This window comes from Ailuropoda melanoleuca, chromosome 11 (assembly GCF_002007445.2).
Source record: "Ailuropoda melanoleuca isolate Jingjing chromosome 11, ASM200744v2, whole genome shotgun sequence".
NCBI classification, from domain to species: Eukaryota; Metazoa; Chordata; class Mammalia; order Carnivora; family Ursidae; genus Ailuropoda; species Ailuropoda melanoleuca.
In genome coordinates, this window is record NC_048228.1 from 106309307 (window position 1) to 106323527 (window position 14221).

Here is a 14221-nt window from a genome sequence, read left to right on the forward strand (position 1 = left end):
GGAAGGAGGCGGGCCGGGCCGGGGCGCGCGGGTTCGGCGCCGGCCTGGGCGCCCCCTCGCCGCGCGGCCGCCGCTTCCCCCCACAGGGGGGAAGCGCGTGGGGCCAGGGTGACATCGCGGGGCCCGGCGGCGCTCGGCTCGTCCGCCCCTGAGAGAGACGCGCGCGCTGACACGCTTCTTTTCCGGAACTTGACGAAAAGTTTTGTCCCTCAGGAGTGCGGGGCTCCCCAGCCCGAGAGGAACTGGCTCGGCGCGCGCAGCCGGCCCTCCGGGCCCTCCTTCACCTCCGTGGTCTCCCCCCCCCCCCCCGCGGGCCCCCCCCNGGACCCCTCCGCTTTGGGGTCCCGGCCACCGGGACCCTCTCCACCCCGGGATCACCTCCATCTTGGCATCCCCCCTCCCAAAGATTCCTGTCTATGTCGGGGCCTCTGACCCCTGGCCCCTCCTACCTCGGGAACCATGGAAACCCGGGACCCACCCTGTTGGGGGCCAACAGCGTTTGCGGTCTCCGACTCCTGGGACTTCCCTCCACTGTGGAGCTCCATTGTCGCTAGACCGCAGAACCCCCACATTCTCAGACCTCCTGTCCCGGGGCCAGGGACTCCGCTGGCCTCAGAGACTCCCTTTCCTGGGCCACAGACCGCCCTCTGTGCAGGAGAGACCGGAGAGACCGGGCCTGGGGATCCTTCCCGCTGGGCAGGCTGAGAGGCCAGAGCTGGTGTGTGTGTGTGTGTGGGTGCTCCACAGGCGGCCCTCCCTGGGCACGGAGCTGCCGGGAAGCTTCGAGGGTGAGGCGGTGATGTGGAAGCCTCAGGAAGCAGCAGGACTGGCCCCTCAGATTCCAGGCCTCGGCTGGAGTAGTGGGCATTTAGTGGCCAGAGCCCTACCTTGCCAAAAAACCGTCCCTTTTTTTGTCTTGAAATTGCACAGCACCGTGTTCTCTGGTTCAAAATTGGAAGCTTTGCTTTGGAAAGTTCTGTGTGCAGGAGGCTCCTGGGCATCCAACTTACTTTATTTCCTGAGGAGGAAAGTTGAGGAGGGTGGCATCTTTGGGACCCTATCAGCAGGATGTTAGCACTTCCTTGTTGTCTTGACATCCTTTATTTTCTATTTTTTTAAGATTTTATTCTTTGTTTATTTATTTATTTATTTATTTATCTGGAAGAGAGACAGAGGGAGATGGAGAGTGTGGGACAGAGCATGCTCATGGACCTGAGCAGGGGCTGGGCAGAGGGAGAGAGAGAATCTCAAGCAGACTCCCCACTGAGTTGCGGAGCCAGGTGGGGCTCCATCCCAGGACCCTGAGATCATGACCTGATCCAAAACTAAGAGTCAGGTGCTCAACCAGCTGAGCCACTCAGGCACCCCCCGCCCCCCCGCATCCCTCCCTTGGCTTCCTTTACAGATGGGTTGCGTCTGCACACTGTTAGGTGCTTTGCCTGGAGCCGGCTAGTCTTACAGCAGTCTTGGAACACTGCCTCTTGCCCAGTTTATCTGGCCAGTACCAACCCATTCCCCAAGTGTGGAAATGACTTCTTCCTGACTTCTTCTTAACCCCAAACCACCAAACCACCCAGGCTGTCTTCGTTGTTGTATATATTTGGTCCCTGTAGATTGTGGACACCACCTGATCCCCAGCCCTAATGAAAACGTGGCTCAGGGTTATTGAGTGAATATACCCTTTGGGAAACATTAAAGGAGGTAACGTAATTGGTCCAGGGTCACCCAGCTGGCAAGAGGCATATGTGAGATTCAGACTGTGCCAGGTCACTAGGCCAGGTTCAGCTCACCTTAGTGTCCAACACGGTCCCGGCAGGTTCCTGCTCAACACTTTGCTTCGTGCTGAGCTAAGCTTGCTTCCTCCTTGTGAAACAGTTTTTGCAGTGTGCCCCCAGCCCACCCCCACATTCAGCCTCAGTGCTGCCTTGCCTGGCCTCTGTTGATTCCGCCATTCCTCTCCATTGCTTTGCCAGCCCTGCGGCCCACTGCCCCACTCCCCTCTGTCCAGGGGCGAAATTCTGTCTTTTCGTGCTGCACTTCCTCTCCTCTGTGCTCTGTTGAAATCCTAACAGTGAGGACCTGCTTATCAAAGCAGCTTGTTTTAGAACCTGTCTCCCCTGTGAGTCGAAGCTTCTGACCATCATGTCCCCAGCCTCCACAAAGGGGATGCCTGCCCAGCATATTGTGGGTGCTCATGGAGCTTGGGGACCTTGGGGAAGATTTGCCATCAAAATAGACATTTATACATAACATGTAAGGAAGATTTTAGGAAAATGAGTGGGTGTCATCTGTTAATGTTTGTTTTAGGATGGTTATGAAATTTCTAGGGCCTGAATTGTTAAGAGTTCTAGATTGGCGAGCTGGAAGGACCTCAGGTAGGTGGGCTGGGCTCATCACCTCATTTTACAGATGGGAGGTTGAAGCCCAGAGCTTAGTGCCACGGAGCAGGTGTGAGGAGAGATGTTAGTGACAGGAAGAAACCATACGGTGAGGCTTGCAGGCACAAAGTGGCTGAGTCTGGACTTTGTTTATGCAAATGAGTTGCTAAAATAGTGGGCCTGAGCCGGCTGGCCCTATCTAGTGCCCAGGAAGAAGTAACACCAGCCAACATCTTCTGAGGTTTAACTCGTGCCAGGCATGATTCTAAAGGCTTTATTTGCCTAAGGAGATAGGGTCTATTATTGTTCCCATTTTACTACATGGAAATGTGGTCACAGGGGAGCTAAACTGCTGCAAGGTCACACAGCTTGCACGTGGAGGAGTTAGGATTTGAACTCCAGGCAGTCTTCCTCCAGAACCTGATTCTTTTTCCCCCTTGTGTATTTCATTTTTAAAAACCTTTCCCCTGACTTCTAACTACAGAGGCGTGTAAAAATTGTTAAGCGTTTAGTTTATCGATTATCACAAAGCTTAGGGTCTGTTTTCTTAAGCATTCCAGCAAGCTGGTATGGGCTTTGATGTCAGACCTGGTTTGAATCCAGTTTCTGCTGCTGTGTGACCTTAGATGACTTAGCCTCTGTTTCTTCACTGAGCTCAGCAGGCTTGTGATGAGTAGAGCAATGGGATAGCACCTAGCAGGTTTAGTTCCTGGTGAATGTTTAATAAATGGTTTTCTCATATTAATAATTAAGATTATAAGTTGTGCTGTTTTTGTTAACCAGTCTGAATGTCCTCCTCATCTGTCAGTTACCTGTCAGTCACTTTATAGGTACTTATGATGAGTCACTTTGGTAAGTCACTATATGTAGCCGAAACATTTTGGGGTAGGGGGTCTTACCCCCACTGCCTGTGCATTAAAAGTCCTTCATTTAAAATGTCCCACCTGTGCCTTTTTTTTTTTTTTTTTAACATAACCACTTTTGGGCAGTGAGAGTTACATGTCTTTTCCTTAGGGTTGTGAATGAGCCTTTGGGGATCCTCACCAGCTTAAACCTAATTTCTGCCTGGCTTGCTGATGGGCCAAAACTCATTTAAACAATATTCTGTTATGTTCAACGCACCTGAAAGTTGCCGTTCATCTTCCAAAGGAGCATATTAGAACTTCTAAGAAATTCTTTTTTGGGATTGTTTTTATCCTGAAGAATAACCCATTTAAAAATCAAATGACTTTTATGGTTGACCTTTCATTCTGCATAATGCAAATTGACCCATTATTTTCAGCCGCTCGTGCCATGCGGCAGTGGGAAGAGTAAGCACCCGGGAGTCCTTCCCAGGTCGGCCCCACCTCTGGAGCCTCGTCTCCCTGGCTGTGGGGTGGTAATGATGGCACCGGGAGCTCCAGGGGTTGTTGTGAAGGTTACGAAGATGGTGAGTGTGAACTTGGAACACCAGGCCCAACATAACGCACGCCTGGTGAGCAGAGGCAGCTGCTCACGTTAATTGTTAATGCCGAGGCGCTGAGTTCCGGAACACCCTGTTCCTTTCTTTCCAGGGTCCTTTTTGTCTAAGCCATGGCATTAAAAAGAGAAAGCGACTCAGAGTGGTTGGTGCTTGTGGAGCCCTCTACAAAGCAAGCTAACTCACGTGGGAGAAGCCATGTGGATCGGGGCAGGGGGGTCTCCTGGGTGGTAGACCTCATTTCAGAGGCTTAACTAGCCTGTTTCTCCTGACTGGTCCTGCCCTTCAGGGTCAAGGTGAAGGCCTGGGGCGGGGGCACCAGTCCACCAGGAGGCTGGTGTTTCGCCAGAATTCTCCTCAGGAAGCATGAAGGACCCCAAGGGGCCTAGCGTGGAATGACGTGGGTGTTAGAAGAACAAGTGGGGCCTTGCGTGTACGATCATGGGCAGGTCACTGCATCTGGCTCAGCCCAGCTTTGTTCCCATCTGGGAAATGGCAGAAGACAGTCTGCTTTTTCACAGGAGGGATGAGGATTTAGGGAGGTTCTCGATGTCTGTGTTAGGGCTGCTTGCGTAGCAAAGCTCACCTAGGGGCCTTGGAGTCATGGACTTGGGTTCAAACCCCCAACGCTGCCACATAAAAGTGGAGCCCTTGGGTAAGCCATGGGTCTCAGTGTCCTCTGTGCAATGGGGATAACACCTAGTACATAGGGCTGTGCGGGCTGTAAAGCAGAATGGCATGTTAGGAGCTTAGAGCAGGGCCTGGTACTCATTAAATTGTAGTTTTATGGTGATTCAGCCTGGTGCTGTCGGTGTTGCAGACCTGGTCCTGCCCTCTTGAAACTCTGGCTGTGACAGATGGGTTCTGAGGCCGTGGCTGACAGAAAGGAGCAGTGTCTGTCTTCTCTTAAGATTAAGGATATGGGGAGGGGGGAGGGCACCTGGAGGCTCAGTTGTTGAAGCATCCGACTCTTGGTTTCAGCTCAGGTCGTGATCTCAGGGTCGTGGGATCAAGCCCCGCATTGGGCTCCGTGCTCAGCCTGGAGTCTGCTTGAGAGTCTCTCCCTGTGTCTGCATGCATGCTCTCTCTGTCTCTGTCTCTAAAATAAATAAATCTGTAAAAAATGAAAACATGAGAAGATTAAGTGTACAGAAATCAGTGGTGGAGCCCGGCTGGTGGGACGCTTGGCAGCAAAGGCAAGTGTGTACCCTCCTTCGAGGATCCGGGAGAGCCGTGGTGTCCCTGGCGCTGATAGGGATGTGTGAGGAAGCAGCCCCCTGCAGCACCCAGAGAGGAGCCCAGACGGGGAGGAAGTGTCCGTGGACAGGAAGCAGCCACAGGAAGATGAGGGCCGGAGGATATCTGCGTGGGTGGGCAGCAGTATTGCTCCCTGAAGCCGCCCGTGAGTTTAGGTTTTCCTGCCGGGGACATAACTAAATCATTTGGGTTTGGCCTCATAAGCTGCTTGTTGATGAAGACTTGGTCAAGACCTTGTCCCACTGCTTTTTAAAGAGAAGAAAATTAAACTGTTGTTCAAGATGGACTTGTTTTCCAAAGGCTCATTCAGAGTCCCTAGCAGAGCTGCTGTGGGCTTTCTGACTTGTCTTGGAGGCCTAGCCCCAGCGGGGTGAGTGGTGTGCCGATCTCTCGGGGCACTTACCCTCTCCCCTCGCTGCAGAACACGGTTTTGTGACTGGTAAATAAAATGCAGATTGTCTTGCTTTCTGGAGTGAAAACAGCCGTCCTCTGATCTGTATTGATGTCTCGTGTTTTTACCTTGTCTGGGAGGTGATGACTGGTCATCCTCAAACTTGTATGCATGCCTCGCATGGCTGGCCATGTGGGCCTGGAGGAGGTGGAGGGCCTGTGGGGGCTGCCGTGGCCACTGCTGGGGGCGGGGGGTGGTTGTCTCAAGCTTTGGGAAGCAAGCGTAGAGGGGGGATGTCTCTTACTTTCCTGGACCCTCGCGCGTTGACCATTCCTCCCCAAGTAGTGCGGTGGTCGATGGGGCACAGGATGGTCAGCCCGGACTTGCTGCCGGGAGCTCGAGGGGAGGGAGTTTCTTCCTCATCTCGTTACGTCCACGGCTCACCTTGTTCTTGAAGCAGAACCCACTGGCCGCGTGTGTTTCTTGGTTGGACTGTCCCCGAAACCTGCCTTCTTAAAACCTAGTTGTTAGTAATAATTAACTCAGCAAATAGATTTTTGAGCCCTTAATCCATGCCAGGCATTTGGCCAGGCAGGGATGTCTGGAACCTGTTAGCCCGTTGCCGTCCCGTAGCTTAGGAACCAGCGGAGGGACGGGGGCAGCTGCGCCGACAGTTGTCTTAGAGGCGCGGCCGAAAGGAGCCGCAGAGGAGGGAGGACCTTCAGCTTCCCGGGAAAGTAGGGAAGGCTTCTCAGAGGAGGTGGCCTTGGGACCGTGCTGTGTCTCCTTGTGGCACCTGCTGCCTGATCCCTAGGGGCTCTGGGTGCCCGGCCGGGGAGGGCACCCAGGCCGTGGGGTTTGGAGAGAGGCAAGGGTGACAGCACAAGGCTGCTGAGGCCGGTAAGGCCGGGTCGGGAGGGCCCTGTGCCAGCTCAGGGAATTTAGGCTGATCCTGTCTTTAGAAAACGTGTGACTTGGAGGCAGGCCATCTGCAGCTGGCCTCCTGGCCGGCTTCCAGCGTCCACCCTGCAGCCTCTTTGAGAAGCGAGCGCGTTGTGCCTGCAGCCTCCCCCTCCAGGGCACCGTCGGAAGGCAGGTGCTCTGGCGTGTGGCTTCTGGTTTTGTGGGGCTGGTGGCCCCAGGCGGAAGGGTTTGAGGACAGGTGGCCTAGGCCCGTGTGGGGTTGGTGTGAGAGTATGTTGCAAGCAGAAGGACATTTTTGCTTTTAGGTTTATTTCCCCGAAGGCTGACAACCTTGTGTGTGAGGTTTAAGGAACTTCACTTGGACTTGGAGCCGGCAGAGGCATCAAAGGTCATTCGGCTCCCTAGAAGAGGCCCTTGTCCTGCTGGCCCGGCCCCCGCACAGAGGAAAGAGGCGTGGGGAAGGGGCCACAGCCAGGTGGCTTTGGACCCTGTTGGACCTGCTTCGCCGCCCTCGTGCTGTGACGGTGGCGATTCTGAGAAGGGTCCTTCTGTCCACTCAGTGCAGGCTTTGTGCTCTGTGTGTTTGAGTGTCAGCTGCAGTTCGAAGGCATTTTTTGCAGGTACTCAGCTCTTCGTGCGGCTGAAGGAGAGGGAGTTCACGTTTACTGGGCACGGACTGTGGTCGGACGGGTGTGCCGGTGCTCTCGGCGAGCCTTCTTTAACGGATCCCCCGACCGGCCGTGACTTTGGTGGTGTGGCCCACTCTCCTGCTGGCCAGGAGGGAAGTTGAGGCTCAGGAAGGTTGCACTTCTCCCCATGGTAAGCGGCAGGACCCAAATGTCAGCCGGGCAGGTCACCTGGCTTTCAGCTCTGTTTGCCGTGAGAATGTCCTCTTGTATTTCTGGCTTTTTGCCAGTTTGACCTGTCAGACTATTGATGGTGTTTTGATAATTCTTTTTTTTTTTTTTTAAAGATTTTATTTATTTATCTGACAGAGATAGAGACAGCCAGAGAGAGGGAACACAAGCAGGGGGAGTGGGAGAGGAAGAAGCAGGCTCATAGCAGAGGAGCCTGATGTGGGGCTCGATCCCAGCACGCCGGGATCACGCCCTGAGCCGAAGGCAGACGCTTAACCGCTGTGCCACCCAGGTGCCCCGGTGTTTTGATAATTCTAATAACTTGACATTGCGAGAGATTAGCTCTTCACTATGTGCTAGAAATGTTTCTTATTAATTAAAATAAATGTAGAAGTCTCAAGTTTATGTACATTGGAATCTCCCTGTGTCTTCCTGTTGTGAATCCTGTTGTTTCACAGCATGGCTGAGTTCAGGGATGTCCTGGGGCAGGGGCTGTGACATAGTTGGTGGTGGCTTTGCCTGGAGGAGTCCTCCTCAGGGCTGGGGACTCGGGGTGGGGGCTTCAGCCCAGGAAATCGAGGGCAGGATGGACTGTGGCCTGAAAGTGTGTTCGTGTGGGCTGAGGTGCTGCCTACGTTGTTTTGGAGGGTGAGCTGAGGTTTTGCTCAGTAGGTTAGAGAAGCACTTGATGGAATAGGTTTATAATTTTGTTTTTGTGTTAAATCCTTACTTTGTGTTTTTGTTTTGGTGTAGTACAGTGTGGTTCTACCTTCTAAGAAAAATCGTACAACATCACGATTAAATAATCCTTCCTCACTGGGTCGTATTTCAAGTTTTTATATATAGTTCTGCCTATTCTGAATTCTGCATTTTGATTCATTCCTTCATTTTTTAAAATTTTTTATTTTATTTTATTTATTTTATTTTTATTATTTATTTTTAAAAGATTTTATTTATATATTTGTGTGAGAGAGAGAGAGGCCGAGAGAGGGCACAAGCAGGGGGAGTGACAATGGGAGGGAGAAGCAGGCTCCCTTCTGAGCAGGGAGCCCNAACTCCGGGATCATGCCCTGAGCCGAAGGCAGATGCTTAACGACTGCGCTACCCAGGCGCCCCGCCCCTTTATTTTTTCTTTATTGATTATCTACGTTCCCTGACCCAGTCTTCTACCTGGGTCTTTATAACTGCACACCAAGCTATTCATCCACTAGGTATGGCCTATTTTTTGGGGTCGGTCCCATAGATCCCAGCTGTACTGCCAAATAACGTTACAATCTTGGACCCATTTCTTAACCTGTTTACACCTTGGTTTCCTCCATGGTAATGGGGATAACATGCCCTACCTTGTGGACATGTGGAGGGCCATGGCTGAGTTGGATGTACTGGACTCCTCTCACGGCGCATGGCATACACAATGTAACGTGTTTCCTGTCTTGATGATGACATCTTGATTTTAAAGCTCTCTTGGAACAAGTAGAACTCAACTTACGTACAGGTTATGAATTCACATACTTTTGACGGAGGTGTTCTGTTCATTTATTTTATTTTGTTTTTTAAGTAGTCTCCACGCCCAGCACACAGCCCACCGTGGGACTCGAATTCACGACCATGAGATCAAGACCTGAGCTGAGATCAAGAGTTGGCCGCTCAGCCGACTGAGCCGCTCCGGCACCCCTTCTGTTTATCATTTTTCAAAAAACATGAAAAACAGACAACCCTCTCTCTGCCTGGACNAGTGCCACCCAGGCGCCCCTATTTTATTTTGTTTTTTAAGTAGTCTCCACGCCCAGCACACAGCCCACCGTGGGACTCGAATTCACGACCATGAGATCAAGACCTGAGCTGAGATCAAGAGTTGGCCGCTCAGCCAACTGAGCCGCTCCGGCACCCCTTCTGTTTATCATTTTTCAAAAAACATGAAAAACAGACAACCCTCTCTCTGCCTGGACCTGTCCTCATGCCTCTGAGCTGGCCTGAGGGTCAGACCTGTGACTGGGGGGTGCTGGTGATGATGAGCAGGGGGTTAAGTAATTTTACCCCTGCTGTAACCTTTGTTCGGGTTATTTTATGTCGTGGTAATATGCGCTAAAACTCTAGCTTCTGCTCCTGAAGTAAAACTTGGATATATAGGACTTTTTCAAGGATTCGTTCCTAAAAAGGGCATCAGAACATTCGAGCTGTACAGCAGAGGAGTGTATCTTAGGCTTTTATGGCCACTGTCTTAATTTCCATTTTTGTGTTTTTTTCTAGTTTCTCCTTGGACCAAGATGACTGATGGAAACCTCTCCACCTCTACAAATGGCGTAGCCTTGACGGGCATTCTGGATGGTCGGCCGGGAAACCACATTCAGAACCTGCAGCACTTGAGTCTCAAGGCACCCAGATCCCTCTCGTTGCAAGAGTATGGGCCCAAGCTGAAACTTGGTCCTTTAGAAGATCGGCACAGCCTTAAGTCCGTGGACTCGGGCATTCCTACACTTGAGATCAGTAACCCGGAACCTGTCCCCTGCAGCGTGGCCCACGTGAAGAGGAAGCCGTCGGTGTCGGAGATCATCCCCGAGCGAGCTTGCCAGAGCGCGTGCCCACTGCCGTCCTACACGCCCCCAGCTCCCAGCAGCGCCGAGTGGGAGCAGAGCGTGCGGAAGTCGTCCACATTCCCCAGGACAGGCTATGACTCGGTGAAGCTCTATAGCCCCACCTCCAAAGCCCTGAACCGCAGCGACGATGTCTCTGTTTGCAGCGTGTCCAGTCTCAGCACAGAGCTGTCAACCACACTGTCCGTCAGCAATGAGGACATCTTGGACCTCGTGGTCACGAGCAGCTCCAGTGCCATCGTGACCCTGGAGAGTGACGATGACCCACAGTTTACTGATGTCACCCTGAGCTCTGTCAAGGAGACTCGTGAGCTGCGCCAGCAGGACTGTGTGGATGGAACTGAGGATGGGAGTAAACTGAAAATTTTGGGACCACTTAGTAGCCTCTTCACCAGGTAACACCGTCTTTGTCTCTACGAGAGTTAGGTTATCTGGACCGGCTGCCCTGTTCTCCTCCGAAATGTGCTGTGTGCTTCCTGCCTTTCTAAGCAGGCCCTGAGTCATACAGGTGACTGTATCTTCTCCCCGTAGCCCGGAGTCCTGTGCAGTTGTGGGTAGGCCTGGTCCGGAGGTGATTCTGCTGTTTGAGCCCTCACCGCTCGCTGTCACCTCTGTGTCCTTCCCTGTCTCGCTAGCACACCTTGTTGTCATTTCCCGGCCTCCAGCCTGCTGTGGCAGACGGCCACCCACAAGTGGCCACTGCTAACAGATCGGCAGCCTTACTTGGTCAGCTTTGTCCTCTGAAGGGCCCTTTATGCTCATCACTTGAGCTGCTCGGGCCAAGCAGAGGGTTAGGAACCCACGTTCCATCCCAGGCCCCCACTGGCATAATGCAGGGCTGTGTACTGGATGCGTGTTCCGACGCTGGCCCTGCGGCCGCCGCTTCCCCCTTAGGCTGGGACCAGGCCACTTGGTTGCCAAAGCAGGGCCTGCGGGGCCCATGTGTCTTCCCTCCAGCCCTGGAGGCACAGCTCCCACAGGACCTGCCTCTTACCTGTGCTCTCACGTTTTCATTCAGCAAGTGTGTGTGTCCCTGGCTCTGCTCTTGGCAGGGAGTACGGGAGTAGTATGACCATCAAAGTGTTACAGGTAATGACTTGGGTTGGGCTCACAGGCCGGGGGTGGTAGGCGGGGACACATCTGTCAGTCATATAAGCAGTTGTGGACCTCTGGGCTGTTCAGTGCTGCGAGGAGGGGCACAAGGGCCGTGAGAGGGTGTGCAGGGGAATGGTGTCCTGTCCCTAGCTGCTCGTTGGGGGACTCATTGCTGTGGTCGACTCAGTTTTCCCCTGCATGTGTGTGTTGTAGCAAAGCCCATGTAGGGCACTTTGTGGTACTGGGTGTCCCCTTCTTTCTTCTTAAAGATTTATTCATTTGAGGGGCGCCTGGGTGGCACAGCGGTTAATCGTCTGCCTTCAGCTCAGGGCGTGATCCCAGCGTTACGGGATCGAGCCCCACATCAGGCTCCTGTGCTATGAGCCTGCTTCTTCCTCTCCCACTCCCCCTGCTTGTGTTTCCTCTCTCACTGGCTGTCTCTATCTCTGTTGAATAAGTAAATAAAATCTTAAAAAAAAAAAAAAAAGATTTATTCATTTGAGAGAGAGAGAGAGAGAGCATAGGGGAGGGGAGGGGCAGAGGGACGAGGAGAATCTCCAGCAGACTCCCTGTTGAGCGTGGAGCCAGGCCCGGGGTTCGAGCCCACAACCCTGAGCTGAAATCAAGAGTCAGACACGTAGCTGACTGAGCCAGCCAGACACCCCTGGGTGTCCCTTTGAGGTGGTGTGCCGTGCTGGCTGGGGTCAGCTGGAGACCTCTGTGGCTGTGGATGCAAAGGTTAACTCACCGCAGCCCCAGCTGCTTTGTCATCTGAATGTGGAGCTCGTTTCGAGTGAGCCCAGGACAGTTTTGAGTGAAAAGATGTGCGGCGCAGGCTGTGGTTTGTGGGCACCCCTCCTCTCTGATGTGCCGGCAGCCAGGCGGCAAGCTGCTCTCGTCCCAGAACTCCCTAACCCAGGACCGCCGTCCATGGGAGGAGCCCAGGAGCTCTGGGGGAGACAGTCACTGTCCCTTCTGAGGCCATAGCCCCAAAATAGGTTGCTGCGGTTCCGATTTGTGTGGCCGAGCTGTTCTCTTAGATCAGTGTTTTCAGCATTTCTTGTCTGTACCTGTTACACACGGGTTCCTCAGGATCCATCCCGGAACCCCAGAATCGGAATCTCAGGGTAAGGGCTTGGGAGCCAGGCTTTGGGAACCATGTGGGGGTTCTGGGCAAATTAGGAGATGTAATTTGGAATGGGGGAAACAGCCTAGAGGAAAAGCTGATCTTCGAATTGAACAGACCTGCACCTGCATCCTGGCTGTGTGACCTTGAACAAGTTACTTCACCTCTCTGAGTTCATTTTCTCATCTCTGAAATTGCATTGAGTAAGTGCCCACCCAGCACAAGGTGCCTGTTATGTTGTTGATATACACGGTCCTCTTACGAGACCTACTTCGTATGGTGGTCACGGGGATGAAATGGGTTCACGTGTGTGAAACAGGATTGGCCCAGACAGAGCAAGCTTTCAGGTCTCAGTCACTCGTGATCATCATGGCAGCACCTTGCTCTGTCTGCTGCCTTGTCTCACCATGTGGGAGCCTCTTCCCCCTTTGAAAGGAAACACCACCAATTACTGTGGATCATTGCTAAAGCCACTGTTTTTTTTTTAATTGAAGTGTAGTTGATGTATGCTCTTTTGGTAGTTTTCAGGTGTAAGACGGAGTGATTGAACTCTCAGATCTGTTAGTAAACGATCTTCGAGGTAGATCTCAGCACCATCTGTCACCGTACAAAGTTGTTACCTGTTGTTGACTACTTTATGTTCTCTGTGTTGTACACCGTGTTTTTTTGTCTTATTTATTTTATAACTGGAAGTTTGTACCTTTTAGTCCCCCTCTCCTATTTGGCCCAGGCTTCTCCTTCCCACCGGGTTGCTCTTCATATCTCAGTCTGTTACTGTGTTGTTTTGTCTTTTAGAGTCTGCATATAAGTGAAATAGTAAAGCTGCTGTTTCTTGATAATCTTTCATAGCTTTGTGCCACAGAAATTAAATGTTTCCTCTTTGTTTTATTCTCTGGTTCTTGTCTCCTTACCCCTTCTATAAAACATTAAAAATTAAAAAAAAGTTTTTATGTATTTAAATCATCTCGGTATCCAACATGGGGCTCAGACTCCCGACCCTGAGACTGACGGTCGCATGCTCCACTGACTGAGCCAGCGAGACACCCCCCTCCCTTACCCTTCTAATGGCAGTGACTTTATTGTGAGTCATTATTAAGCAGTTTTGGAAAGCAGGTGGAATGTTAATGACAAACAGATCAAAATATATGATCTCATGGGCTGAGTGTAGTGAGTTTTTTGTCCTAGAGTCTTAAAGTGTTAGAGGAGAGTTTCAGTCTAGCATTCCTTTGAGGAGGAAAAGGGTTCTGTGGCAAGAATGTTTGGAACCCACTACACATTTTACAGGTGAGTTACACAGCAGGCCTGGCTCACAGTAAGGCCTGTATGAGTTTTGTCAAGGGCAGGGCTGGGGCTGGAGCTGGGCCTCTGGGGTTTCCAGCCCAGGCTTCTGAGTCCTCCTGTTTCTCTACTTTATCCCCTGCGCCCAGGTGTCTTCCTTTACCCTAGTGCCCATCTGTTCTCCTTGTCCTCACTGAGTCAATTTCTAGGAAACTGTAGGAGGAAGTGTGGGCAGTAGTGGAAGGCCTCAGAGAAGGGGTTGGATACGGTCATGGACCTAACTTGTGGCCCAAGGGGGTGGACCGGTTGGTGGCCCTGACTGCTTGATGAGTGTAGCCTGGGTGAGACAGGAGCAGAGAAGTGAGAGGATGGCTGGCTGGGCCCGACCACTGCCCCCTGGAAGCTGCGGACCCGGTTGCCTCTATCCCTTTGACCTGCTCTTCATCCGGGCTGTCAGAAGCCCTGTGGTGCGGATTCTACCCTGAGCCGAGAGGTAGTCCTGGTCCTTAAGGAGCTCACAGCTGGTGGGGGAGACAGAGCAGGCGTGGCACGGGTGGGGGGCATGAGTGCTGTCAGAGTGTGAGTGTGTGAGGGTGCTGATGCCAGGGCTGGGTTGTGTGAGCTCTCCTATTTAAAAGCTGTGTGACCTTGGGCAAGTTCTTTTGCTCTTCTCTAAGTGTTAATGGGGCATAAAACTGCATAAGGTTAGAGATTGAATAGGTAAGCACACAAGCAGTAAGTAGCAGCCGTATGTGATGCTAATATAAATGTTATCACTTCTAAGAAATACATTTTTCTGAAGTTCTTGTACATTTTTCTCTAGTTCTTGTCCTAATGTGGTGCTTACTTCGATCAAAAGTTA

The 14221-nt window shown here is 52.1% G+C and overlaps 1 protein-coding gene across 1 annotated transcript in view; it reads left to right on the forward strand.

The window, feature by feature from the left end:
- TBC1D14 (TBC1 domain family member 14) overlaps positions 1 to 14221 on the forward strand; it is a 103761-nt gene that overhangs the window by 482 nt on the left and 89058 nt on the right. Inside the window, exon 2 of the mRNA XM_002926275.4 lies at positions 9517 to 10255. Coding sequence (XP_002926321.1) covers positions 9534 to 10255 — 722 coding nt within the window. The 5' untranslated portion in view covers positions 9517 to 9533. The remainder of the gene's footprint in view (positions 1 to 9516; positions 10256 to 14221) is intronic.